At 37.0% G+C, this 27,856-nt stretch overlaps 1 protein-coding gene across 2 annotated transcripts; it reads right to left on the reverse strand.

Annotated features, from left to right (window-relative positions):
* Positions 1–1,231: 1,231 nt before the first annotated feature.
* Positions 1,232–27,188, reverse strand: LOC124358991 (glucose dehydrogenase [FAD, quinone]-like). 2 transcript variants are annotated; one of them, XM_046811291.1, is made up of 3 exons: positions 27,127–27,188; positions 4,768–5,034; positions 1,232–4,454 (listed from the first exon to the last, which is right to left on the reverse strand). In XM_046811291.1, the coding sequence occupies exons 2-3, from the start codon at positions 5,005–5,007 to the stop codon at positions 2,835–2,837; spliced, it is 1,860 nt and encodes a 619-aa protein (XP_046667247.1). In that variant the 5' UTR covers positions 5,008–5,034; positions 27,127–27,188; the 3' UTR covers positions 1,232–2,834. The 2 variants fall into 2 exon arrangements, with proteins under 2 accessions (XP_046667247.1, XP_046667246.1); XM_046811290.1 differs by having other exon boundaries at positions 27,119–27,186.
* Positions 27,189–27,856: the final 668 nt, after the last annotated feature.

Raw genomic sequence — 27,856 nt, forward strand, 5'->3', positions numbered from 1 at the left:
TCCCTCAGTCAACTCATGGATGATGGTCATGACTTTATTGTCAGTGTAAACAAGTTTGAAACATTAGGATGATAGACATCCACGATTAAAGGTGCACTTCTGGTTGTTTTATATACCTATCCGGTAAATATTACTACGGTGTACATCAAACACTGATGTTGTCTCATACCTATGTCAGGCAAATTGATGGATTTCCAAGTATGACACTTACCCTAAATGTAGAGATGCTGGGATGATGGAGTAGCTTGGGTAATAGTCCTAGTTCGCTGTGACGAAGGACTGTTGGAGTGGGTGGGACTCTTCAGTACCAAAGGATTTAGCCATCCTAGCAAAGACGTAACCAGCGAGGGGATCCAAGGGGTCCCCCCAAATTTACATTTTTTTCAATTAATTTTTTAGCAAACGATTATTATTTAAATAATTCAGTATTGAAATAAAATGAAAAATGCCTTTATTAAAGAGGCAGAGTTAGGGCTATTAAGCCTCTATCACTCGACCTCAAATTATGAGTACTGAAGTATTACATTCAGTATTGAATATGTACTGTTGAAGGATGGTTCATCATTAAAACTCAAAAACTTTTAGGGGACACTATAGGGAATGAGCGGTTGACTGTATTTGCATTACTTTCTGTCCATTATGGCAAAATATCAGTTTCTGCAGAGCAAGTACTAGATAGATGGTTCAGAAGCCAAGAAGAATTTTACTTTTGTAAAAATTGTATTACATATTATCATTTCTCAATGTGGATTTGTATACAATGTACTACGTTTTGCAGACAATAAAAGTATATTTTTTTCAAATTACATTACTACATAAGTCTAATCGATTTCAACTATTAATCCTCCACTGCCTATTAAAGCAGTGCCTCGACAATTATGAATATCAATTAATTGTCAATACAAGCTATTCAATGACGTAAAAACTTTGTGTAAAATTCACAATTTTGCTTCTTAAATTTGAAAGTTTCAAACGTTTGAATGTTTCTGGGGGAAGCTCCCAATTTTGTCTTGATCTTCCCCAAATTTTTTCCTTGCAAGATCCTTGCATCTTAGATCTACACAGATGTCTCTCCAGGGCCACTTTTAGTTGTTGGAACAACATTAGGCTCTATCCAGAGATAATTCATTGCAGCCATCTCAAACTAATACGGATATTTATAGTAAATCTTAAAAGCAACCCTATCAAATTGATAATTTAATGTGGAAATCGGAAATAAATTTGAACAATATGAGCAACTTAAAATAAAAATTTATTTACAAACACAAAATAAATATATCACATATTTGATAAAAGTATAATGTAAGTGCATCGCTGTTAAGACATTTATTTGTATATTGAGTAAGTTCTTCCTGCATAATTTTAATTTTAATCAACATTACACTAAATAGTTTTGAAAACCAAATGGTCCAAATCAACTTAAACATTTTTATTGACTTTCAGGTATCAAAATTTTGATCCCTCAGTCATAGGATATGGATAAAAATCTCAATAAGAGAGCCATAGTCGTATCTTTACACTACTGTAAAGGTGTTTGTTTAAAATTTTTCTTTTCTACGGCTGTATTGAAAATGAATACTATCAGGTACCAGATATAGGTGGCCATCTTGGTTTTAGTTTCATAAGAGCAATGCAAAAACTCATTCTCTTATTTTTGGTCTTAGATTTTATGCTACGTCTCATCTTAAGGGTACAATTCATACACAGCAAGGTATCCTTTAGTTTATTTAGTGTTGTTGTTGGTCTTTTATTGAATAAATCTCAACTTCATTATTAAAACATTCAACTCCTGCAATTGTGTACCTGATGAGACAGTGAGAACCCCTCTTCATCTAGATTACACTGGATTTTTTAGTCTAGATGTCCCTTATGTCAAAACGATGCTCATCTCTTGCTTTAGAATTTGATGAGAAATCTCATTCTTTTTTTAAAACTTATCTTATCAAAATATTTTTAGACATTTTGTAAAATATATGCAGTTAAAAAAATAAAAAGTTCAAAAATATTTGATAAGTAAAAAAAAAAACATTTATCATCAAATTCTAAAGCAAGAGATAAAGCATCGGTTTGACATCAGGGACGTCTAGACAAAAATAATCCAGTGTAATCTTCTCATTGTCTTATCAGGTGCACAATTGCGGGAGGTGAAATGGAGTTGAACTCAACATTCATATTGATTCAATACTCCACCATAATTCCGTTATGTGTAGAATGGTTAAAGTTTATTATTCTTTCGAGGCTAAACTCAAGACTGTTTCAATACAGCCAACTCTAATTTATATTGGAAAAAGGACATTGCACTATCAGATATAAAAACTTTGAAACTGAAATAGATTATAGAATTTTTTACATGAACTGAGTCATTCAATCTAGATTTCAAACATACATGTTGCATTGAAGTACTAAACTAACACACTACAAGATCAATACAAATACAATCTTAGACAAAGATATTCTTCTGTTGAGGATACATAATCATGATTCACATTTACATTAAACAAACAGTTTTAATCTAAACAGATCTGTTTCCTCCGTTGTCGAGTGTTCTAAGAAAATATTTGATCACAGTCTTAACTGTTTTTGTCTTTTACTCAAAGTGAATAGGAATACCTGCTGTAAAAATTTCTTTTTGTAATGAGATGATTAATAGATACTGACATTTAACATATTTACAATAATTTGTAAAATAATGAATTATGCCAATTATATTATGGCACATTTTCATAGAAGTGAAATAAAGAAGTTAGATCCTTGAGTTAAAAGTAAATACCAATTAATTATGGTGCTTCTAGTACTGATGTTATGAGAATAAATGGCACTTTCTGTTCAGCTGCTCAGGAAACTCTGAGCCAATCAGCCTTGATCATATCAGCAGCTTTTTCACCCACCATTACTGTAGGAGCGTAGAGATGCGCAGTAGGGATCTCAGGGAATATGGAGGCATCAACCACTCTGAGACCTGCGATTCCGTATACTCGAAGTCTCGGATCAACAACTGCTGAGGGATCACCTTCAGGACCCATCTTACAAGTACCACTCTGGTGATGTAGGGTCAAAGGAAGTATCTTTGCAGCACATCCCCAGTACTCATCACTTGCAAATGTAAAATCTTTACATCCTGGGAAAGGAACAGAATGCAACTGAGCGTTTATTGATTTGAACGCCTCCGTTTGCCCCAACTCCATTACCTTTTTTATACCATCAATAATGACGTCTAAATCTGATGTATCATTGAAGTAATCCAAGTAGAACAAGGGCCAGTGCCAAGGGTTCTTGTCTTGGAGCTGCACACTTCCTCGACTCTTCGGCCTTAGCAAAATTGGAAATACTGTCAAAGTGTCTTTATAATCAATAGTTCTGTATACAGCATCATAAAACTCCTCTGATATTCCAAAACTATTCTTGACTGTGTTTCCTCCATCTGATACAAGACTACCTGAGATGAAAAGCAACTCCAGATCAGGAAGGGCACGATCATCATTGTATTTTGAGGATACATAACTGATACCCTCAACTCCTCCAGGAAGCGTGAGGATTCCTTTTCCCTCATTTAACCACTTGTTTATATAGTACAAGTCAAGAGCTTCATTTTCTTTGATTGATTCTGTACTATTGATGAGAAATACCATCCCGGGCATAGTGAAATGCTCTTGTAGATTTTGCCCAACTGGAAGATCTACGATTACTGAAATCCCATGTCTTTCAAGATGCTCTTTGGGACCTATTCCAGACAACATCAATAGTTGTGGAGAGTTTAAAGTACCAGCCGATAAGATAACTTCCTTCTTTGCATAAACAACTCTCCTTTTTCTGTTTTTCACAAATTCAACCCCGATTGCTCTATATGTTTTTGGATCAATTATTATTTTTGTAACACGCGCCTTTTCAGTGATGTGAAGGTTTGGTCTGTGTTGAACACTCTCTAAGTAAGCTTTAGCAGCACTTACTCTTCGTCCAGACCTCATCGTAACTTGGATTCTCGATGCTCCTTCGACTTCTTCAGCGGAATTGTAATCAATCTGGTTATATCCTAGCTCTGCACAGCCATCTATGAAACGGTCAACAAGTGATGTTTTAAAAGGAATCCATTCAACATCAAGATAGCCTTCTGAAGAGTGAGAAGATGAATTCAAGTACTCTGGAATATTGATTTTTTCAGACTTTAAGAAATATGGTAAAACATTTTTGTAGCTCCAGCCAGTGTTTCCGTTCTCCTCGTATCTGTCGTAATCTCGAGGTTTACCGCGGGTATAGATCATATAGTTGATAAGACTGGTGCCCCCTACCCCCTTGCCTCTGGGCCAGGGACATCTCTGCTCCTTCATCCCCAGACATATACCTTCTTGTCGCTCCATGCGATAGCCCCAATTGTAGTCTGTGAACTGTAAATAGCTGACTGTCGCTGGCATGTCAGTGTAGATTGAACCATCCTTGCCGGCCTCCAGGACTAGGACCTTGAAAAAAAAACTGATTAATACACACCAAAAGATGACACTGATAAAAAAATCAATATTTTAAATAAGACATTGTGGTGTTTGCAAAATGTATTACTCAGTTAAAACACAGGGTTGAGTCAGCTCTTCTTCCAAGGTGACATAATTGAGATTAATTCCCAAAATACTTCCTGATGGATGTTGACAGAATCCGAAACCTACCCCCAACGTTACCCATCCAGAATATCCTGTCACTCCGGAAGTAGTGCAAAATTCCTTTAAGGACTAAGAATAATTTCTCAGTTTCCTGTCCTAAAGAGAGAAAACAACTGACCTTCCAGTCGGGAATTTCTGTGAGCCGGTTAGCCACGGTTGCTCCTCCTGGCCCGGAGCCGATGACCACGAAGTCGTACTCTGCAAGTATGGGACGGTTGCCCAGATGCGGATCCTCGCGGAAGGGGATTCGCCGTTCCTTGTACAGCTTGTAGATGGAGTCCAGGAATTGCATGCTGGGATACACGACGCGGCTGAGGTACAGCAGGACCATACAGACCAGCTGAAACTTGCAGTTCATACTGGCTGTACGTAGACACTTACTTGCCTGAAAATGTTGAAATAATTAAAACTTCCTATAGCTAATGTGCATATAAAGTAAAAACGCCTAAAAATTTGGCTTTTTTACAATACACAGTTCTTTTGACATTTTCATATTAATGGATGAGATGAAGATGCTATAGGTAAATCGCTCGCAAAGAAACCTGCGCAGAAGCAAATATCTGAGCAGCCACGCGCAGGAAGGGCCCCCTCAGTGGTGGGGAGTGGTACAAGCATCTCCTCGTCTCTGTTTTATCAGCTGTGTGGGTCGTGTCTCGCTCGCGCCATTTTGTTTACACTGCAGCTATTCTATAAGTATATTGTATTTTTGAGTGTAGGCCTATACTAGCGTAAAATATTAATTGAACAGATTAATGTAGCCATAGGCGTATCCAGGAAGCTTGCGTTTTGGTGTGGGTTAGCCGCTAAGTGGCAGTGGTCTGGTCAGGGGATAGAGCATGTGGGCGAGTGCCGAGCAGTGGTGGGGATACTGGGAGAGAGCGGTGGAGGGGTATTTACCCCACCCTACGTGAACTTAAAATCGCCAAGTGTCTTTTTACAGATAAACCACAGATAACTGGTTTATCTGTAGTACCCAGCCCGGTAAGAAACCATTTTAATTCACTCTAATCTGATGTATCGGTGGTTGGATAGATTACCAGATACCGTGCAGCTCCTAAAGCTCTTACATCCTATTCCACCTGTTAAAATACATATGACTGCCTCGAGGAGCAGTTCTTAGCTAAGCTGCTAAGTTTCTGAGTCGCGAGGGCTAATGAACTCTGTAATTATCTATTATAGATTACAAGCCAATCGACAGTACATATAATGAGATATTAGGTCTCTAGTGGGATTAATTTACCTCTTAGCGTATGAAATCTTTTGTAAACCAGGTAAAGGTACTCCACACCACGTGTTGTGTAACAGGCTAGGCTAAGGTTGTATGCATGATTTCAAATCTATAGCTCAATTTAGTCTCTAGATGTCCTTCATACATATAAACAGACAGACGATCATACAGAAAAGGATGATTTGTAAATTTCTCTAGCATATAAAACAGAAATAGTGTCAGCCAGCAATATATTAGGTCTCGGTGACACCCACCCAAACTCCGTGGCTGGACAAGCATCATCGTAGAAGTTTAAAGTCTTCAGATGAAATCTATCTCGAGATATCTTGCCACATACATTTACAATTTTATTATTCATTAAATCAGGTTTCATAGCAGAATTCAAATAATAAAATTACCGACTTTTAATTTTTACTCTCCACTCTATTTTCTTCTTTTTACTGTATGGATAAAAATGTCACGTGTTGAAATATCATACGAACGTACTCAGTTTGTTTACACATTTATTTATTCTGTTATTTTCTCGTTGGCACCATGGTTACCCATAAGACCAATGGAAAATTCACGCTGAGCAAAATCCTATGGAGTGACATGCACCATAATCGAACTCGATGTTGCCTACATAGAAATGAAGCTTCTTGCAAACTTTCAAGTCTATAGGTTTCGAGACATCGTGCGCATGCGCACAGACAGACAGACAGAAATAAAAATGTTTCCAGGCCCTCTAGTATTGAGTTTCGCTAACGCTAATACACAGACGTTGCAGAGTTTTTTGGTTTCATCCTTTACAGACATTATCAAGGATTTACGGCGTCAAGCAACAGTGTCCTCTGTATTGAGTTTCTAGGAATTTGACAATACAATTTACAAACCACTGCTACTTTGGAACTATGGTAAATACTTGTTTGGTGACTACAAGACGCTTGTTTGTACAGTGTTTCATGTCGTTTAAACTCGAGGCAATATTTAAGAGGACTCTACCTCACCGCCAAGTTCGAAACTCGAGTGGTACTGTTCAGAAATTGACAGCTGGCAGTGAAACGACCTTAAACGGCAGGTAACATTATATTTTTACAATACTTATTTTGTAGTGATATTTACGTTTTCAGACCTCCAACGATTTTTTTCAACTGTATCACTATCTACCTTCATATAGTAAGTAAAATAACTTCTTTAAAAACATCGATTTTTCTATCACAAAGTTACTTCTTCCATAAGAATATGTCCAGGTTGTTTATTCACACTAAGTAGTTAGTTACTCGTAGTATTCGAAGTAAGGAAAATATTTTTACTTGCACTTAACGTTAAACAAAGGTTATAAAGTTAACAAATCAAAGGAATATGTTATTGCTTCACGGATGTAAATAAACATTAGGAAATAAATATTATTACTAATATTTTATTAATATTACGGGTAGATTATTGCAGTTTTGGGGATGTGGAACCACAAATCAGGATTATTCAATAATGTAACAAATCAAAGAATTGTTGTTCTTAATGTCCCATTGGTTCTACTTACATGCCACCGCAATATTACATTTGTTTATAACACAATGTTGATACAACTGCAGAGCGTATACATGTGTATCATCCACTGTTCAAAACCTGTGTATAGTGTACTTAACACACTTACGTTAACGACTGAAGTTTCGGGACCTTCTGTTCAGTACAGATAATATTATTACATTATAACCATTACATTACGTACATGTACTATGCCACAGCTCATTGACGTTTACATTACTAATCGCGTTACCAAGGTTTGTACCGTAATCACTCTCATGTCTCATGGCTGTCACAACGATACATTAGCATAATAGTGTTTTACATTGCACATGATGTAGCTATGGTGGGAAGGGTTTATTCAATGCAAATTTTGAATTCAGCTCCATTTCACCTTCCACTTGGTGCAGCGTCTGAAATCAGATACTTTCTTAGACTTGACTTCTGGAATCCACGTACGTCTGAAGAGATTAAAAAATTCGGTGACGAAGAAGCTCAAAACGAACTTCTTGCTCCGTTTTGTCATCAGTGATGCCTAGACTATAAAATCCATTGTAATACAGAAGAAATTGTGTTCTAATTGTCTCACCAGGTACACAATTGTGTGTACTACGATGTTTTAGATACGATCCCAAAGCATGGTGGAGCAACATAACGTAGCTATAGTGGGAATTGTTGATTGATGGGAAACGAAGCAAGGAGTTGGTTTTGAGCTTCTTCGTCACCGAATTTTTTTATCTCTTCAGAGTACGTGGATGCCAGATTCCAGAAGACAAGTCTGCGACAGCGTCAGATTAAAGATGCTGTACTAAGGGGAAGGTGGAATTGAGCTAAACTCAACATTTGCATTTACGTTACAATTGTACGTAATATTCCACCTAAGGACGTGCTGCAGAGAGTGTTAATAACACTAACTGTAAAACGAATAAAGAATATCTGCCAAGAACTTTAGTCTTTGTTTTTACTTTAACTTACATCTCTCTGTTAGGAAAAAATCCTCTATAAAAAAACCAACTTGTTATCTTATATAGTGCACATTGGTTCTAGACTATAACACACAATTTATTAAATAATATCTTTCTATAATTATTACATTATGAAAGTTAATAGTTCATATTATTCAGAGTCATTAGTGAATTCTTTGTTTGAAGTTTATATTTGACGATGGAAGGATTGTGAAGGAAACAGGATTTTTCCTGACATTTGCCATCGTTCAGTGAAACAAAACATCAGTAACACTACGTTTCGAGATCTGCAATCTGATCTCTTCTTCAAGTAAATAACTAATCTAACATATAATTACAAATCTGTGTAAAATAAACAAATCATACCAGAGCGTCGTGACACGCCTAAGTCAGGAATCACAACGACCATGTTGTGTGTCAACTTCACTAACTCTAAAATCATGAACTTAATATCTAATTGGAATTTGAAAATTAGTGAACTTCTACAATCGTATCTGCAATACTGGTTAGATTGCATACTAGTAACAGGGTTTTAATCACTAAACAGAACATCCATGTTGGTTTTAATAGAGACAGATTCACTTAAAAGTAGTAAAATTATTAAGAGAATTTCGTGAGATTTTGACTGCAACATTAACCAATAATAAGCCAATACTACTGTCAGTTTACTTTTTGTAAAATTGCGATTTTCTCAAAAAGGTGAATTCAAATCCCAGACGTGGACCACCGCAGCAATAAAATACTTGACCAAGAGCCAGAATGCACATCAGATCTGTCTAGAGTGCGGCGATTTGCCTACAGGTAACGTGTCCAGAGTGCGACGATTTGCCTATAGGTAACGTGTCCAGAGTATGCGAGTAGCCTTCGTGCCGCCGCGCCGGATCTGCCCTGACACCATAAACACCTGTGCCGCATAACTATCAGCTGATGTGCCGTCTGTGATCCTATTCCAGCTGACTCTGACTTCATCTCAAGGTCAAGTACCTTCTACACCGTGATCGGTCACTCTTTCAGTTAATTATAAAGTTTAGCTCTCTTATAAATACTACTACATGTAAATAATACAATACTTTTCCAAATTATTTATGTTTTGGACGAGGCCTTTCGAAACCAAAGGTTCCATCACCAGATGCCTCCACAAATAAAGGTTTACATTACTTGTATTACAATTAAAATACCGTATGGTGTAAATAATCAAATACAAAAATTTTGGTAATATTACAGCCAGTATGACAAATTAGATATGACTACAGTAAAATTTTTGAATAAATTGAGAAGAAAGAAGACTGGAATTTTCAATAGAGACTTTATTGTATATGAGTTTTTCTTTATTTGTTTACGCATTGTGTTTCCCAAGCATTAAAGCTCATTGGTTTTGTTACTTCTTTTATTATTGTTAGATTTTTAAGTGAAGTGCTATAGCAGATATTTCAACTCTTCTACATTTTGTGTGCGATAAATGCTCTTTAAATCGTGTTTTATTGTTCCTTTTGTTTGTCCAATATAAACTTTGTCACAGTCATCGCATCTAATTTCACAACTTCCCGATTTATTATAATTTGAAAATTTTGTCTTTAGGGTTTCCTAAAATTTGGGATAGTTTGTTGCTTGTTCTGTGAGTGGCAGTTTTATTTGTATTTTGTTTAACAATTTTGAATATGTTGCAACAGTTTACTCTCTTATTCAACTAAAGCCTTGTTTGACGTAAACTGAAACATATTTCTGCCTTTTTTAGTGTCACGTGACTAGGAGTCGTGTTTTGTTTTTTTTTTTTTTTTTTTTTTTTTTTTTTTTTCTGTCATTGGAATGAACAGTTTACCACGACACATGAAGTTCAATACTTCTGCGACGCAATGCTCATATCGAAGATCGAATGCTAAAGATTGAACATGCAGAAACTCAGCATATACGAATAGAGGTTATGTTGTGAAGTTTATACAAAATGTGTTTCCTTATATCTAATTGCAACATGCAGTTTACGTTTCTTAATAATCGAGGCTAAAATATGGTGTTACTATACAAAAAAACAGAAACTCGAATCTCAGCCACTTAGTTTATTTCACTACGCATATTTCACTACATTTTGAACGCGAATTTAATCAATGGGAGAGGCGGCCATTTTGATTTTATACCCTTAAGGACAATGTTAAACTTAAAACAGTTTTACTCGCTTATTTATGATCGTACAGTATGGGAGATCATTTTAAGGTGTAATTATTATGCATCCAAATGATTTTTAGTTTCTTTTATACGTATATAGGTTATTCAGAAAGTATTCGTAGTCTACTTCGAATATTTTTTATTTTATTTTTTAAATACTGGAAAAGTACATACATTTTATAAGAAAAACTAAAACTCGCGTTTGAATGCACATTACTCATCTATAAGAATGTTAAGTTCAGCTCCAGTTCACCTTTCTCTTCATGCAGCATCTGGTCTGACGCTGTGACAGATTTGACTCATGGAATCTAGAATCAACATCCATCTGAGGAAATTCAAAACAGTTGGCGACGAAGAAGCCCAAAACGAACTCTCTAGATCGTTTCGACATCAGAGACTCCTGAACTACAAACAAATGTAATCAAGATGAAGTGGCGTTCTCATTGTATCATCAATTGTGTACCTGGTGATTCCAGGAATCAAATCTGTCACAGCGTTAGACTTCAGACGCTGCACGAAGTGGGAGGTGAAATTGAGCTGAATTTAACATTCTTATTGAATCAATCCTTCCCACGATTGCTCTACTCATCTATAATCCTACGATAAAACATTAAGACTTCAAAATTGCCAGTTTATAATTTAGAAAATAAACTGTGAATAAGCACACTGCACAAATTAGTTTGGAATAGTAAGGACACCTATAAGCTAGGTACTCCTAGGAGCTAGAGATTCCTAGTGGCTAGAATGACTAGGAGTTTACAAAAGCTAGTTCTTTAAAAATGTTTATAGACACAGAGTCTTGATAAAGCCACCTTTAAATTTAGGATTGGAAAACTTCAGCAACTATCTGTATCTGTACGAAGGATATTCTGCGGCGGACACTTCCACATCGGTTGCTACGCTCTATTCCCAATAATGTGGCGATGGAGGGAAGGTATCCGCGGAATTCCGGAGTAACGGGATTAGGTTTTGCTCCAAAACACGCAAATCCCCACCGAAGGTCGCCAGAAGGTCACGGAAGACAAGACCGGAGTTGCACCGTTCCTGCAGGGAACCTGTTGGCCGGTCTACCATCGGCCACGCGCTGGAGACATTGAACTCTAGCCGAAGCGACTCGCGATTTTTCGGATTCTGTAGTCTCTCCAAAACCCTGAGAGTCCCTAGCGGACTAGGCCTAGCTATAATCCTCAGTTGCAAAGTATTACAATTCATTATTAATAGTTTCTTTTGAAATTATGATTTATTCTTAAAAAACGCTAATGAAATCTTTTGTATTTTTATTTAAATATTTTTGTATAAGTTAGTAATGACAAATGTGCGAAGTAAGGACTCTACAAATTATATCTAAAACAACTTTGGGTATAAGGACTTTACAAACCTTTTCGCTATTAACTATTTGATAGTGCAAAACACAGTGCCAATTTTCCAAAGGAAAGAGTTAACCTAAAAGCTAGCTAGAATATTTTAGGATGCGGATACTTCTAGAGGATAGCATTCTTACGACGGTCATAGGTTCTCAAAGGCCCAGACATTCTAAAAGGCCAAATGGTCACAAGGAGTTTGAAAATTCACGTTATATCTAATTCCGGGAATAACGTAATCGTTTGTCCAGCGAGGTATAAAATCTACTTCACAGTAGTTGTTAATGCTAACTAACATATGTGCATTATTTATACACTATTAACAAAAATTTACGCTAAACCACGTTGGTTGTTTTACTTAATTAATTTGTCAGTTATGAAACGTATTTAATTTAAAAGTAGTACGCCCACACGTGTATCTTGTTCTGATTTCAACTTACCCATATATTCGTCGATAAATTCGCGAATTGTCAAATTTAAACTCATGATTCTAAAATAAAGTTTTTACCACCGGCTTCTAAACACAAACATGTCGTTAGATCTTTAACGAATGTAAATTTCAATATCAGCTTATCATATTCGCCCCAAAAAAGTGGTTTCCCAATGCCAGTACTCGTCGTGCGCCTTTCCTCAAACTCAGGGTCAAATTACAAGGTTTAGATGCAAGTAGATTGCAACCAAATTGAACAGCCTGTCTGTGGCATAATAACACACTTAATTAACTTAATTAATTTCAGAAAATAACACCCAAAGAAAGCTTATTATTGGGAGATCTTCATATATTATAATAATTCGATAAATAGAGAGAGTTAACGATCCCGTTAGAGGAACGTTATCAGACCCAAACGCTGATATAATTAACACTGAGCCTACTTGTCATTGGAACGTTATCGGGCTTTGGCAAACACAACACTAAGCGATGTTTATCATATTTGAATCACATGACAATCCATCATACGTATTTTGTTTTGGTTTGTAGTGTGTTCTCTTGCAAGAAATTGCTACCAATTAGCCATAATTAGCCAAAACTAACTGTTGGAAGATCTTCATATATTATAATTCTTTAAAGAGAGAGTTAACGATCCCGTTAGAGGAACGTTATCAGACCCAAACTGAGCCTACTTGTCATTGGAACGTTATCGGGCTTTGGCAAACACAACACTAAGCGATGTTTGTCATATTTGAATCACATGACAATCCATCATATTTTATTTTAGTTTGTAGTGTGTTCTGTTGCAAGAAATTGCGACTCAGAGCAATATCTTTCTCTTAAACATTCTATATAATAAAGAAAGGGGACTACGCCTAAATAAAATATTTGACTAAAATGAATTGATATTGTTAAAACTGTACGGGTTGTTATACTATTTAGTGATGTACAGTTGGATGAAAGTTGAATATTAATAAAATAATACTGATCAGTATAGTACAGAAGGTAAGGTAAGTAAAGAAGTCAGTAAGGATCGACCTTCACCGTAGAGTAGGGGTAAGGTTTCGGCTCTCTAACCGTGAGGTTACGGGTTCGATTCTTGAGGTCAATAAATATTTGTAAGTAGGTTTGGAACGTTGTCCCGTAAAACGTTTAGTATGCATAATTTGAGTTTCGTTGGCGAAGAAAGACCTCCTTCAAAAAAAGAAACTAGGAATGTAAGCGAAGAAAATGGTAAGGAAAAGGAAAGTTGGTGAGAGGTGTGTTATTGTTTGGACATAACAGCGCCTCTCTATGTCACGTTATTTATTCATCTCTGTACATGGTACTGTCGAACTAGGTTAAGTTAGAGAGAACATTTGTAATTAGAAATTGTAAATATATATATATATATATATATATATATATATATATATATATATATATATATATATATATATAGTATCTCCGGTTCCTAGCCATCCGTCACGCGACATCTTGGTTAGTTCGAATTTTAATTGGTTCATTGAGTTTTGTAATTTATCCAAGTTCTATTGAAGAAATACTAAGGATTTTGTAAATTATCGATGTTTCTTTTCTAAATAATCAAAATCTTTGTTTAAAGTTCGTTATTTGCGACGGATGATTTGAAAGGATTCAATGATATTGGGTATTTTCCATTGCCATATGTACACAATATATGTAACTAAATCTAGAGGATTAAAATCTACAACTTTCTTCAATGGAAAAGACATTTTTTGTATACTTCCACATTTAATTTATTAAAACCAACTTACTTCCACCAAGGATACAAAGCAGAAAACTTTCTTCAAGTTTAAAAAGACCATACGATATTTCAACCAAATAACATTTCAGACAAATAATATTTTGGTCAAACGATATTTCGGAGAAAACAACGTTTAGCTTACAGAATTTAGTTCAAACGACGTTTAGAATAAAACATAATTGGGACAAGCGATACTAATGGCCAATAAATTGTTAGCATTAGGACAGTATCTGGAAACAAATATACTAGTAGAATAAAATCACTTGCAGGCAAACCGAAACAATTAAAATCATGCTCTATTCTCATGTGGGTGCTGTTTACATTTGGGAAAAGTCATTTCGACTAACTGATGTTCTGTACTCTCAAGACGCAGTAATAAAGTGGGCTTGAACGAGTTATTTCCTGAATTGTCGCTATAAAACCATAATCTGAGTAGACGGGGCCCCCTTGCGGAACGATCTCTGATTGGTTGAGAGGGGATTACGTAATCCAAGATGGCGAGTGCGGGGAAAATCCCTCATGTGCGGGAAAAATCAATCAATCACGCTCTTATCGTATCAAAATATTGAACAATGCATTTGGTGGATACCCACATTCAGCCTTCGAGTGAGGGAGAAGAGAGGGACATACTTTTGGCAAACCTGTTATAATAACAAAAACTCTATTTATTTTTAAATATTGTTTCAAGTTGAAATTTCAACTGTGAAAAATGTTCCCATAATTTTGATTTATGGGATTTTAATTTTTAGATATCTAATGAGTGGCAGCCCAAGAAGTGATGAAGCACATTTAAAATTTTTTAATAATTAATTGTTTTATTATTACAAAGTATTTTTATGTAAGCATAATTGTTTTAAAAAATCAGTTGTTTCATGGTATTGCTAACATTTTCTGCTCAAAGATCAAATCCAAATCTCATAAAACAATTCATAAGCATTAAGACGGTTTAAATTCTAAATAGAATTCGACTACCATTTAGCCCTTCATATTCCCGTTTAAAATATTCCCGAGGGTACAGTATGATTGAAAGCTAATGAGCTGTTTGTGAGGTACCCAATGCGGAGGCCAAATTAAATCCTGGTTGTAACCGAAAAATGTTTTAAAGGGGACACAGATCTTAAGCTTTATCCTGCCCGTCCTCATGGGTCACTGACCTGTAGAAGGATCTTATCGGTCAGAATAAGGGGGAGAGTCGATACAGTTCAAGGTCGATGGTACTGATAAAAAGTGCAACGGTCACAGACAGGATACAAACCTGGGCTATCTCTAATTCTGATCTAAGTGCGACGTCTTGGACCGCTCGACCATCGGTTCTCACTGATTGTTTTTTATCTGTGTGTGTGATCTTGTACAGTCCCGACTTTTATTCATTAAACTTTTAATACAAATTTTGTTGTTATTATACAAAAATATGTATATTGTTGAACTCATATCCCATACAGATATGTTGTATAATCGAATTCTATGCTTTTTAAATTTATTTTTCTCTCATAGGTAAACACCATTTTACAAAAGCAGTAGTGTCGTAAAAACAAGACGGAAAATATAATAACAGAAAAATAACAACAGTAACAGGGACGGATTTTTTACGAAATTTGGGGAGGGATCACAGGGGAGTGTGGTGGAGTTTATAGAATACTCCCTCCTCCGGAAAATGTGACAAGTCATTCACAAAGTAAAACAAATGTTTACACATTTTTGGGTCTAACAATTATTGCTTTCGGACGGAAAGATTTTATGAAAGGTACCTCTTTGACCCCCCCCCTCTTAAGCCTCCACTGAGCAGTGCAACATCAAATAACAACAATTAAACAAAAACTACAATATCAAAATTAGTACAGATATAGCAAATAAACAAAAATTAACAAACAACAAAATATACAGAGTGAGTGGCTCTTGGTGTGAAAAAATTTTTTGGGTTATAATTCAATGTAAATGTGATACAATGGTGGTTATAAAAAAGTCTAACTCCAAAAATTAGGTCTGAAATGAATTATTTTCAGTTTTTCTAAACAAATCTGTGTTTTTTACGTATTTCTCAGCAACGTATAGACATATGTGAGCAAACTACATCATTTTTAGATTCTCCGTTAAATTTTCAATTTGAAAAAGTTATCGGTTCAAACGGTAAGAAAAGAAAATTAAGCTTTAGGTCGATTCAAATGGCAAAGTTGCTAAGCTTCAGAAAAACTGACATATCATTGAACCCCATCTTTTTACCACACCCTGTACACAAGAATGTGTCAAGTGATATTAAAAACTTTGCCATTTAATAGGCTTTAAAATGGTATGCCACACCAAGAGCCACTCACCCTGTATAACAATACAGAGAATGTTAAAAAATAAACAAATTCAATAACCGAACGTGTGTCCTTAATGTACGCATAGTATACAGTGAGATTTACGTAACTAATTAGTAAGTTATACTTAATTCGCTGAAAGATGATTGACATGACATAGATAACAGATGGACGGCGGGGATTAGAGACCGAGATTATATTCGCTTGTTCTGTTGTATCTGACCACTTTGGTTAATTGTATGAAAACATTTTAATTGCGGGCTTTTACATTCCAGCCACAGTCGGCCCAAACACGCTAATGTGATTGTTTTCTCGCCCCTCAGCTCTTATAGGAGGTGACAAAATCAGAACACAGCTGGTCAATACTGGAGACTTCCACTAACTTTAAATCATTTCAACAGTTACATGAAAATATATATTTATAAGGTAACAATATACAAGTAGGAGAGTGTTTAACAATAAATCGTGTAGCCTACCTGTTTAAAAAATTTCAAATGACAATTATTTATTGTAGGCTATGTATCTGAATAGTGAAGGAAACAGGATTTTTCCGGACATTTGCCATTGTTCCAGTAACAAGAAACAAGAAATCAGTAACACTACGTTTCGAGATCTGCAATCTGATCTCTTCTTCAGGTAAAGAACTAACCTAATACATAATTACAAACTAGGTTAAAATAAACAAATGAATATTGCTTCAAGATGGCCGATTTGCTTGTCTGCTCTGACTAGTGCTCCAAATATTATTTGCTACTATTATTAGGCTTGATATTGTGTAAGTTATATGTGACTAATTGTTTAAATTGTCATGCAATAAGGTTATAAATGAACAGTCTTTTCTTTTGATTTTCTACTAATAAACAAGTTTTAGCAAATTCGATCAGTCTTGTATTGTCAATAACACCAGTGTCTGTCTGCCTGCATATGTGTTGGATTGGACTGCGTCGCACTTGAACGAACCTGCGCTGGTTTTTTTGCCACTGCCATCTGTATCGTACATCGTTTTTATAAAGTTAGCGCTATATGAAATTCTCAAGAATTCTGGTAGATATATCTTTTGCACAGGGATCACTATTGTGGTGGATCGAGTGGCTGCAACTGGTCTCTGTTATTATACTTTATGAAAAGTTAGTTATTCTTGCGAATTACGGAAAATTTCTATGGATTATAGATTAGCTTGGTGATCATTATTGTGGAGATTTGAGTAGCCATCTTGATCACTCGTCAACGTACGACTTCTGCATTATATCAAATACTGTTTGAACATTGATTGTCAAGCTTCTATCCTCACGTCATGGCTGACAGTGCTGCGTGCAGAGTGTGCATGAAAAAGGTTCTTGACACGGACGATGGACTTCAGTGCGACTCAGACTGCCAAAGTTGGTTCCACATCAAATGCGTAGGAGTAAACAAAACTGAATATTCCCATTACGCCAGTAACTTAAATAAAAAGTGGCACTGCCTACGTGTTGACTGTTACGCGGCCAACTCTAACCCATCTCAACTACTAGTTAGTAAAATGGATGAGCTACTCAATAAATTCTCCCTTCTCACAACCAAGGATGAGGTTAAGGGTATTGCTGATGGGCTTCAGGATATAAAAACAGATATAAACAATTTGAGCGCCAAAATTAGCTACCTAGAGCCACGCATCGATAAACTCGAGAGTGATGTCAATGATTTAAAAGCCAAAGCTGCAGCTAAGGGAGAGGGCCGGGACATTCCAGTTGAGGATATCTTTGAGGAAATCAACGACAGACAGCGCCGCACACGTAACGTGATCGTACTCGGACTTAAGGAATGCGAATCATCTGTGCTGGCAGCTGCGAAGGAGCACGATAAGAGTCTTATCAATGTCATCTTGGAACGTTGTGGTCTGGGAGCGTCCATGGGCCGGGCTAGATTTTTCAGACTTGGGAAAGCAACCAAAGATAAACCCCGAGCTATAAAGCTCTGCCTCTCGTCTGAGAATGAGGCCGTTACAATCTTCAAAACCTTTGGCACCAAGATAGACTCTGGAGATGAGTTGGATGGCGTCTCCCTGGCTCGTGATCGCACCTTGAAGGAAAGACAGCACCTCTCGGATCTGCGGGATACTCTGAAGTCCCGTATTGATTCCGGCGAGCCAGATTTAACCATCAAATATCTAAACGGCATCCCCAAGATTGTAAAAAAAACTAAGTACTTCCAACGGCAAAACTAGTTTGAACTTATACTTCCAAAATGTCAATGGAATTAGAACTAAGCTTCATACTTTGAAAAATGCTTTGGCGTGAAGTGTTTATGACGTTCTGTTGCTGTGTGAAACTAACCTCTCCCCTGATGTGTCTACTTCTGAACTGCAATCGACCGACAGCTATACAATCTATCGAAAGGACAGAAACGCCCATTCAAGCAGCAAAACTTCTGGTGGTGGAGTAATGGTGGCAGTCAATAAAAGCATACATTCCCAAGAGATTATTTATGACTCGCCAATCGAGAGCCTTTTTATCTCTCTACCCGTTCATAAACTGATATTGAACTGTGTCTATATCCCTCCTGGGCAGCCTGCATCTACTTATGATACTTACTGCAGTTCAGTAGACGAAATTGTATCGTCTTCGCCGTCATCTTCTCTTATATTGGCGGGTGACTTCAACGTCCCCTCCTATGATATCCCCATCTCCGACCAAAACGCTGCGGACAGAACTAAAGGGGAGCTTCTTGAGAACCTTGCCGAGTTGCACTCCTTGGATCAGGTTAATCACATGCGGAACTTCAGACAAGTCACTTTGGATCTAATATTTAGCAGCATAAAATTTGTCTCCGTGGTTGCTGCTGATGATTGTCTGGTTCAGGCTGATCCCCACCATCCCCCTTTGGCCTTTTCCGTTCCGATTGGACGAAGGACTCTTCCTGCTAGATATTTCACCTGCCCCAACCTGCGCAAGTGTGACTTGAATGCTGCTTCTGAGATGCTTTCAGCGGAGGATCTCTCCTTCGTCTATGCTACAACCAACGTCCAAGACAGCTTCGGAGGATTGGTTTCATTGCTTGGTGATATTTGTGTTAAATGCAGCCCTCTTAAACGACTGGGAACCTCACCCTTCCCAAAATGGTTTTCCAGGGAGCTCATTAACCCGGTGATACAAAAGAAGATTGCGCACAAACGTTATAAACTTACCTATCTACCTACGGACTACACTCGCTTCTGTATACTGCGTGAGGCTTGCAAGAACCTTAGTCGTAGATGCCGCATGGATGATGTGAGCCATATTGAAGATTCCATCCCGCACAATCCCAACAGCTTTTGGAGTTTTGTCCGCACTTCTACTGAATCTCTCGGAGTCCCTTCTACTGTCACACTTAGTGGACGCACTTCATTGGACCTGCAGGATAAAGCAAATATGTTTTCAGAATTCTTTTCTTCTGTCTTCTCCCAGCCAGTAACTTCAGCTCCACACTTCGATTTCAACACACACTCTTCTTTGGCGGCTATATCTTTCTCTGCTTCGGAGGTCTTAGAGGTCTTGAGGAAACTTGATGTTATGAGGGGTGCTGGCCCTGACAACGTACCACCATCATTTTTGTATCACTGCAAAGACATCTTAGTTCAACCCCTGACCACTCTATTTAACCTATCTCTACTGCATGGAATATTTCCTGAAATTCTTAAAGTGGGACACGTGGTTCCTATACTTAAGAGTGGTAGTTCCTCAGAAGTTGAAAACTATCGTCCCATTACTATTCTCTCTGCTGTTGGGAAGGTGTTTGAAGGGCTCGTACTGTCTCGTTTGAGACCATACTTGAAACCTCTAGTTTGTCCTAGTCAACACGGTTCTACCGCCTGCAAATCCACAGTAACCAATTTACTTCTGTTTGAAGAAAAAATACTATCCACCATGGGGTCTGGTAAACAGCTGGACGTGGCTTTTATTGACTTTGCCAAAGCCTTTGACAAGGTTGACCACTACATTCTTGGACAAAAACTCAAAGCTTATGGCATTCACGGCCCACTCCTCTCCTGGCTGAGCGACTATCTGCTGCAACGGCGCTTGCTAGTAAGGCTTCCTGGTGCACTTTCTCAAGAATTCCACCAATCCTCGGGCGTCCCTCAGGGCTCCTTATTAGGCCCATATCTTTTCACTGTATTCATCAATGATATTACTTCGATACTGAAAGTGGATGCCCTGCTTTTTGCTGACGACGTCAAAATCTACACGGTGGTCTCCGGCCGGGACGACTCTGCACTGCTTCAGTCGAGTCTTGATGGTGTTCTGGATTGGTGTAGAACTAACAACATGAAGCTAAACTCGTCCAAATGCTCTGTAATGACCTTCAGTCGATTGCATCAACCTAGTATTTTTCAGTATTCACTGGATGGTCAACCTCTGGATAGAGTATTCAAAATTAAGGACTTGGGTGTTACCTTCTCTGCTGATCTTTCCTTCAATGACCATGTCGATGAGCTGTGCAGAAGAGCGTATAGGATGTTGGGATTCATCAACAGGTCTACTCGTGGAATGACAAGCTCTGCAGACTTAAGGACTCTCTACTCATCCTTCGTTCGCCAGTTATTGGAATATGCGAGTCCTGTTTGGTCTCCCTACCAGCTGGGTCTTGTTGACAAACTGGAAGCGGTCCAAAGGAGATTCCTGAGACTGGTGGGACTGCGGCGAGGACTGCTGTTTAGAGACATTCCTGTTGCTGAGCTGCAGGCCGAGCTTCTTCTCCCAGATCTTCGGACCAGGCGCTGTGTGGCGGATGTCTTGTTGCTGATTCGGCTGATAAGGGGGGAGCTGGACTGCCCGTCGCTGCTTTCGCGAGTGGATTTCCGTATACCATCGGGGACTCGTTCGAGGGAGTTGTTTGGGAGGCGCCAATATTCAAGAAACTATGACTTCCATGGTCCACTTGCAAGGATGATGAGGATTGGCAACCGTCACTGCGGCGGGTTGGATCTCTTCCACGACCGGGTTTCGACCATAAGGAGAGGAGTATTGACAGCCGCACAGCAGGACTCTACATGAAACGTCCTACCGTATCTATTCTTCATTTGTTATTATTTTTTGCATACGTACATATAGTATTTATTGATTGTTATTGTTTTGTTACTATATATGCATATTTATCGATTGTTATTATTCTTAGTATATTTTTCAAGTTGTTACATACTTTGCTCGTATTTATATCTGCATGTATTCGGTTGCTGGTATACTTATTATTTGCTTGTTATAGGTTTGATTTGTAAACTTTGGTTTGTCTTTTATTTCTTGCATACGTACAGATAGTATTTATTAATTGTTTTTGTTTTTGTTACTATATATACATATTTATCGCTGTTATTATTCTTAGTATACTTTTCAAGTTGTTACATACTGCTTGCATGCTAGTATTCTGTTACTAGTATATTTAAGTATTTGCATGTTATAGATTTGATTTGTAAACATTGGTTTTGCCGTTGGAATGAAATAAATAAATAAATAAATCTTACCAAAGCGTTGTGGCACGCCTAAGTCAGGAATCACAACCACCATGTTGTTTGTCAACTTCACTAACTCTATAAACATGCACTTAGTAAAAAACTATACACAAAACTAATCATTAAAACTGAACTACGGAGTAAAGGTCACAATACGTCTTCATTCGTCTACTAACCACCTACGACTGACCAGAGGGCACTAGCCAATGGTAATCGTCACGGCAGACAAAAACAAGATGGCGGAAATAAAAAGGAAGCAAGGAAGCAAGAAAATATAAGTTACTTGCAGAATAATTGGAGCTGGTTAAGTCAATTTCACATTATGTAACACAATAGTAAAAAGGAAGCGCATATTAATAAAGTGTATTTGTGTGTATGATGTGTGTGTTTTCTTTCAAAAACCATAGTCTTAAGGATATCTCTTAATACACACTCATTCAAGAAAGGAAGTTTATTTTGGACTTCTACTTCCATTGTGAGGCAGATGGAAGGAGAAATACTATTATGTCGTTAAAAAACTCATTCATTTTAGTTTCTCCATGAGGAAAAACAACAAAGGTATCATCCACATACCTTCACTAAATCTTCGGTTTGAATTGAGCTAAAGCTAAGGATTATTGTTCAAATCGCTCCATAAACATGTTGCCAGTGGAGAACCCACTGCCATCTCCTCATCTTGACAGTAATTTGACACTGTAACTTAAATAATTGCATTGAGTGCATAGTTCTAACAGTTCCATAATTACTGACACGGGAAGTTTAGTTCTTTCATTTAATGTTTGGTCTTCTTTGAGACGTGATCCAATGATTTCGAGAGTTTCTGGAACTGGTACATTCGTGAATGGACTTTCAAAGTCAGAACTTTCTAGTTTGTCATTTAAGTCAAGTTCAAGAATTTTGACTCCAGTACAATATGCCTAGAATTTCTGATCCAAGTATTATCCTACCAAGTGTGTTAAACTGTCCAAAAGGACTTTAGACAATTCCCTGCAAGTTTAACCGCGAGAACTAATGATAGGCCGGAGAGGGATGGTAGGTTTGTGGATTTTGGAGAGGCCATACATATGGGGGATTTTTGAATGGTAAGAAGTTAATTTAGATATTAATTCATAAGAAAAATATGCTTTTGTCTTCTTAAGGTTTTCGCTACTTAAAGTTCAGTTGGATCTTTATTTATAACTGTATATTTGCTAGTATTCATAGTTTCTGTAATATTTTCTTTATACGCCACTGAGTCAAGTACAACAGTAGCGTTGCCTTTATCGGCTGGTAGGATTTGACCGTGTCGTGTTTCCCAAGGATCGACATGGACTTTTTCTCCTCTATTGCCAAATTGGGCTTTGTGGAAGGAATTTTCCTGTGCAAAAAACTGGCCTCATACGAAACCGGTCAACCTGTTCCTCAGATAACTGTGAAACAGCCGACTCGATTCCAGTTACAAATCCCTTTGCCGAGTCAAAATCAAAATCTTGTTTTATTGCAGCGACAATATTTACATTGTATGGCAAACATCAATACGGGGTTTCTAAAATTCCAGGCATTCATACACACAATACACATTCATACATACAATTTTATAATCACGCCTCTTTCGTTCATCGCCAATGCAACCCACTTAGTACAGCAGAGTCAGTCTTCTAATTGGGCGGTCTCCCAGTCGAATGCCAACAATTCACCCGCATTATAGAATGCTTGAGACACCAAGAAGCGTTTGAGGCGAGTCTTTAACGCCTTAGGCGTTGGGGAATCTTTAATTGAATTGGATAGTCTGTTGAGGAAATGCACCGCTTTTCGAGGGTAGGCGCTCATAAACTACCGTTCTGTGCCTCCCAGTCCGGTAGTTTGCTCTGCCACTTTTCTCATACATGTGTATGTCTTGGCCTCTGGTTATGGCACATTTACTCATACAAAACAAAGTTGTTTCCAAAATGTAGAGGCACGGCAGACTCAACAGCTGCAATGTCTTGAAAGCTTCCCTGCACGACTCTCTAAATTTGATTTTGGCGATTACTTGAATTGCTTTTTTTTGGAGTCTGAATGCTCTTTGAAACTGAGTGTTTGCGCTAGCTCCCCAAAGGACCACTCCGTAGGCCAGATGGAGGTAAATCAAGCCGTAATACGCTGTAATCAGTACTTGACTCGGACAGTATTTGGCTAAAGATCTCAAAGCAAAAATGGCTGAGCAGAGTTTTGCGCAAACATGGTCAATGTGCTCATTCCAAGTCAGTTGTCGATCAAGGATCATTCCTTGGAATTTTGAAGAGCTGAACTCTTCCAGTGTGGAGTCATCTAACAAAATGACAGGCCCACACTGGCTGCCCGCAGTGCGTAAAGCAAAATTCAAAACGGTGGTTTTTGAAGAGTTTGTTGTTAGATTGAGGCTGTGGAAGTATTGGACACAGTTGTTGATGTCAACAAAAGCCTGTTGTTCCAAAACTTCGCTTGACATTGCATTGAAAAAGAGAGTCGTATCATCGACAAACTGCACCAATTCTCCACGCAGAAGCGATGATTTTATATGGTTCAGTTTTCAGTTTTCAGCTTCAGTTCACGTAAAGCAGGAAAAGCACAGGATTGAGGATAGACCCTTGAGGAACTCCATATTTCAGGTTTATTGGTTTTGATGATTTATTTGATATTTGGACTACTTGGGATCTCTGACTTAGGAAAGAGCTAAGCCATTTAAGAGGCGCGCCTCGAATGCCGTGGGACTCAAGTTTGTCGAGCAGTGTACCATGATCCACGCAGTCGAATGCTTTGGACAGGTCTAAGAACACACTCATTGTGTGGTTTCGACATTCAATTCATACAATCATATCGACAAGACTCACAATCCTGCGTCTGTTGTCGATTTGCCCTTTCTGCACCAAATTTTTCACTTGAGAGCTGATTGTATTTGTCCAAAAAGTGAAGCATTCTTATAATAAAAAGCTTCTCCAAAATGTTAATTAGTACTGGCAAAATTGAGACAGGCCGATAGTTAGTAATTGAAGCTGGGTCGTCTTTCTTAAAAATAGGAATAACTTTAGCAATTTTCAGGAGAGAGGGAAACACTCCTTTTTGGAATGAATAGTTTACTAATTGGGTTAAGGGTCTCACTAAATGCTTGCAGCATTCGTTATGAGCCATGGAGATATTATATTGAGGTCGTTTGATTTTTTGGCTGGTAGCTGCTGAATAATTCGGTGAAGCTCATCCTCAACGACAGGCGCCAACACCATTGACGATGTGAGGCTCTGCCTTCGCAAGGGGCGTACTTGAGGTTCAGATGGCCGAGGACCCTGCCCATCAGCAACTGATGCAAACAATTCATTAAACTGATCGGCAATCTCCGTTTCATCTTCCACGAGCCTAGACCCAATTTTAATTTTGACTGGTTTGTGAGATTTCGTTTTATTATTAATCTTTGCCACAGAAAAGTTTAAAACTTTAGATAAAACTGATATTTCCGCTTCATAGAGAATTTTTGAAGAGAAGTTAATTACATTTTTATTACTCGTATTCACTTTAGGAACCCCATCTCGGTATTTGTTGGTAGAATTTTTGTATGGGTGAGTAAGCGCGCGCGCGTGTTAATACTCGTATTAAACGTACAGTGAATGAATGAGCGCCCCCGCTATATGATTAATACACTATCAAAACAAATACGTATTGTAAAAGTACACTTTAAAAATAAAATTCAAACGCGTTTTGATACCTGTTAATCATATTTTAAAGATTGGACAGCTGCCATAATTTTACTACGAAATACGAGGCTAACAACCGGATCTGTTATTGTTATCGTGTAACACTCAAGGTTGTTTCATTACAGCGTAATATTAAACAACTATTTTTGGAAGTTGTTGATTAATATCACCAGTTCTATAGTTTTAGTTATTGTGTATTATTGTTTAAAACGTTCCACAATTGTCATATTTATATAGTACAAAAATAACGATAGCGTTTCTAAAATTCAGTTCAAAAAACCTTGATCATATTAGGCCAGGAACTATATTAAGAACGGATATTAAAGGAATTATTTTAATTTGTAGAGTGTTCACTCAGACCATCGAGGAAAAAACAAGCTTACTCCTAGATATCCAGGTGCAGCAGAATATATGTGGTTGAAGAGTAGATATTCCCTCTGCCCTTTCATTCTTGTATTATTTAAATTTAGTTTGCGGTAGAAATATTCTAAGGCCAACTTTAAAAGCTGTTATTTATAGTTTATTTTAGAAAATTTGGAACATAAATATGTATAGGGGGATGAGGTAACGCAAATTTGACATAAAATGAGTTATGGAATTTTCGCTCTGTAGTTTTACCAAAAGACACCTCTAAAACTAAATTAAGGAAAGCATTTAGACGTAAAATGATTACCCCGACTCCTGATTGTATCTCCTAAATTATGAGCATTACATTTGACACTTGGTCATACCTGGTGTTCTTTCAATTTTCAAAAGTTTACAATGAATTTTTTCCCATCAAAAGCTTTGAAATGATATACCACATGGTCATTTATTCAATTATGGAATATCGACGTACTTGCCCTCCTCTCATTTACTTTAAAGCCAAACTTTTCAGACGGAATTAAATTATAAAACATTGTAAGTCTGTAGAAGGGGAAGAATGAAGTTTTCTTTTACAATATTTTGTACATTACTATTAGTATACATAATAGATTACACCCAGTAATAACATTTACTTAATTATTTGAAACCTAAAAATAATATTTTTAATAGAAACTATTAGTATTCAATAATTTGTAAATATTTGTAATGAGAATTCATTACGAAATGTAAGAAAATATATCATTTTATATCATACATTGATACATAATTAATTGTATGTAGTAATAAAATCTGCTTAATTATTTGAAACTTTAAAATCAAATTTTTGAAAGAAACTATTAAAATGCAATAATTTTTTATACTTTATCTGATAAAATATAATAAAAAATACATTTTTACATCACATATAAAATATTAATATTTAAATATTCTATTTAAAGTTTCTCTATTATAGTAATATTAAATGTTTTGAATTTAATACTCGCCGTCTTGTCTACTGTAGATAATATATTAAATTTATTTTGAAATCAGTATAGCTCATCGCAACACAAAACAGGATTTCTAGGAATACCAAACCTTATTTGGTAACAATTATAATTGAAGTTTAGAAGAAGACGATTGAATGAATGTACAGTAATAATTTATTTTATTTTGAAAATAGTAAAACATTAATCATTATTAGAAACGATAATTCAGGCTAATAATTAAATTCTGTACTCCTGAAAGATCCTTAGAGTGAGACCTACCTGATGTCCTGATGTCCTGATCCTGCCGCTCGCCCTGCCAGCCGTGTTGTGTTGGTCAGCTGTGTTGCCAGAAGACACCATGACGACGGTCAAGGACATCGGAGTCTGCCACCAGGTTCGTTTAACGGAACTGACCTCGCACCACATGAACCCGATATACGATTCTGAGGGTAAACCAATACCACGTCGAAAACAATCCTGAACCAGATTCAATCGACGTGAGTTTTTTTGTTTTTTGCCTTTTTTTTACTTTGACCCATTGAATATGTTCTTTGTTCAAAGTTTGGTATTGACGATGAAAGGTCTGGGAATGTTATAGGATTTTGGACATTTCTCATCGTTTCGGAATAACACAACGTTTCGTGGATTGAAATCTATCACCTTCGTCAGGTAAAAAGTCATTTAGTACACTTCCTTTTACTTAAAAGTTACGACCTGGGGCTGTGGACTGACACTACAAAAGAAAGAAAGAAGAGAAGATTTTTATGTTTATACATACAGGGTGTTCCATATTGATGTCTCATATTGATTGTAAGTGGACTATCGTACAATAAGGGTTTCCACAAAATCAATCTCTAAAAACATAAAATAATGTCATGGCTTTAAATACAGTGCGTGTCAAAATTCGTAGGTCAGGAATTTGATTGTTCCGTTTTTCAAAAGGAAAAAGTATTTAATGTCATAGATTATTTTAAAAATCTTTACAACCCAAACACACATTGACGAAAAAGACATTTT

The sequence above is a fragment of the Homalodisca vitripennis genome, chromosome 4 (assembly GCF_021130785.1).
Source record: "Homalodisca vitripennis isolate AUS2020 chromosome 4, UT_GWSS_2.1, whole genome shotgun sequence".
NCBI lineage: Eukaryota > Metazoa > Arthropoda > Insecta > Hemiptera > Cicadellidae > Homalodisca > Homalodisca vitripennis.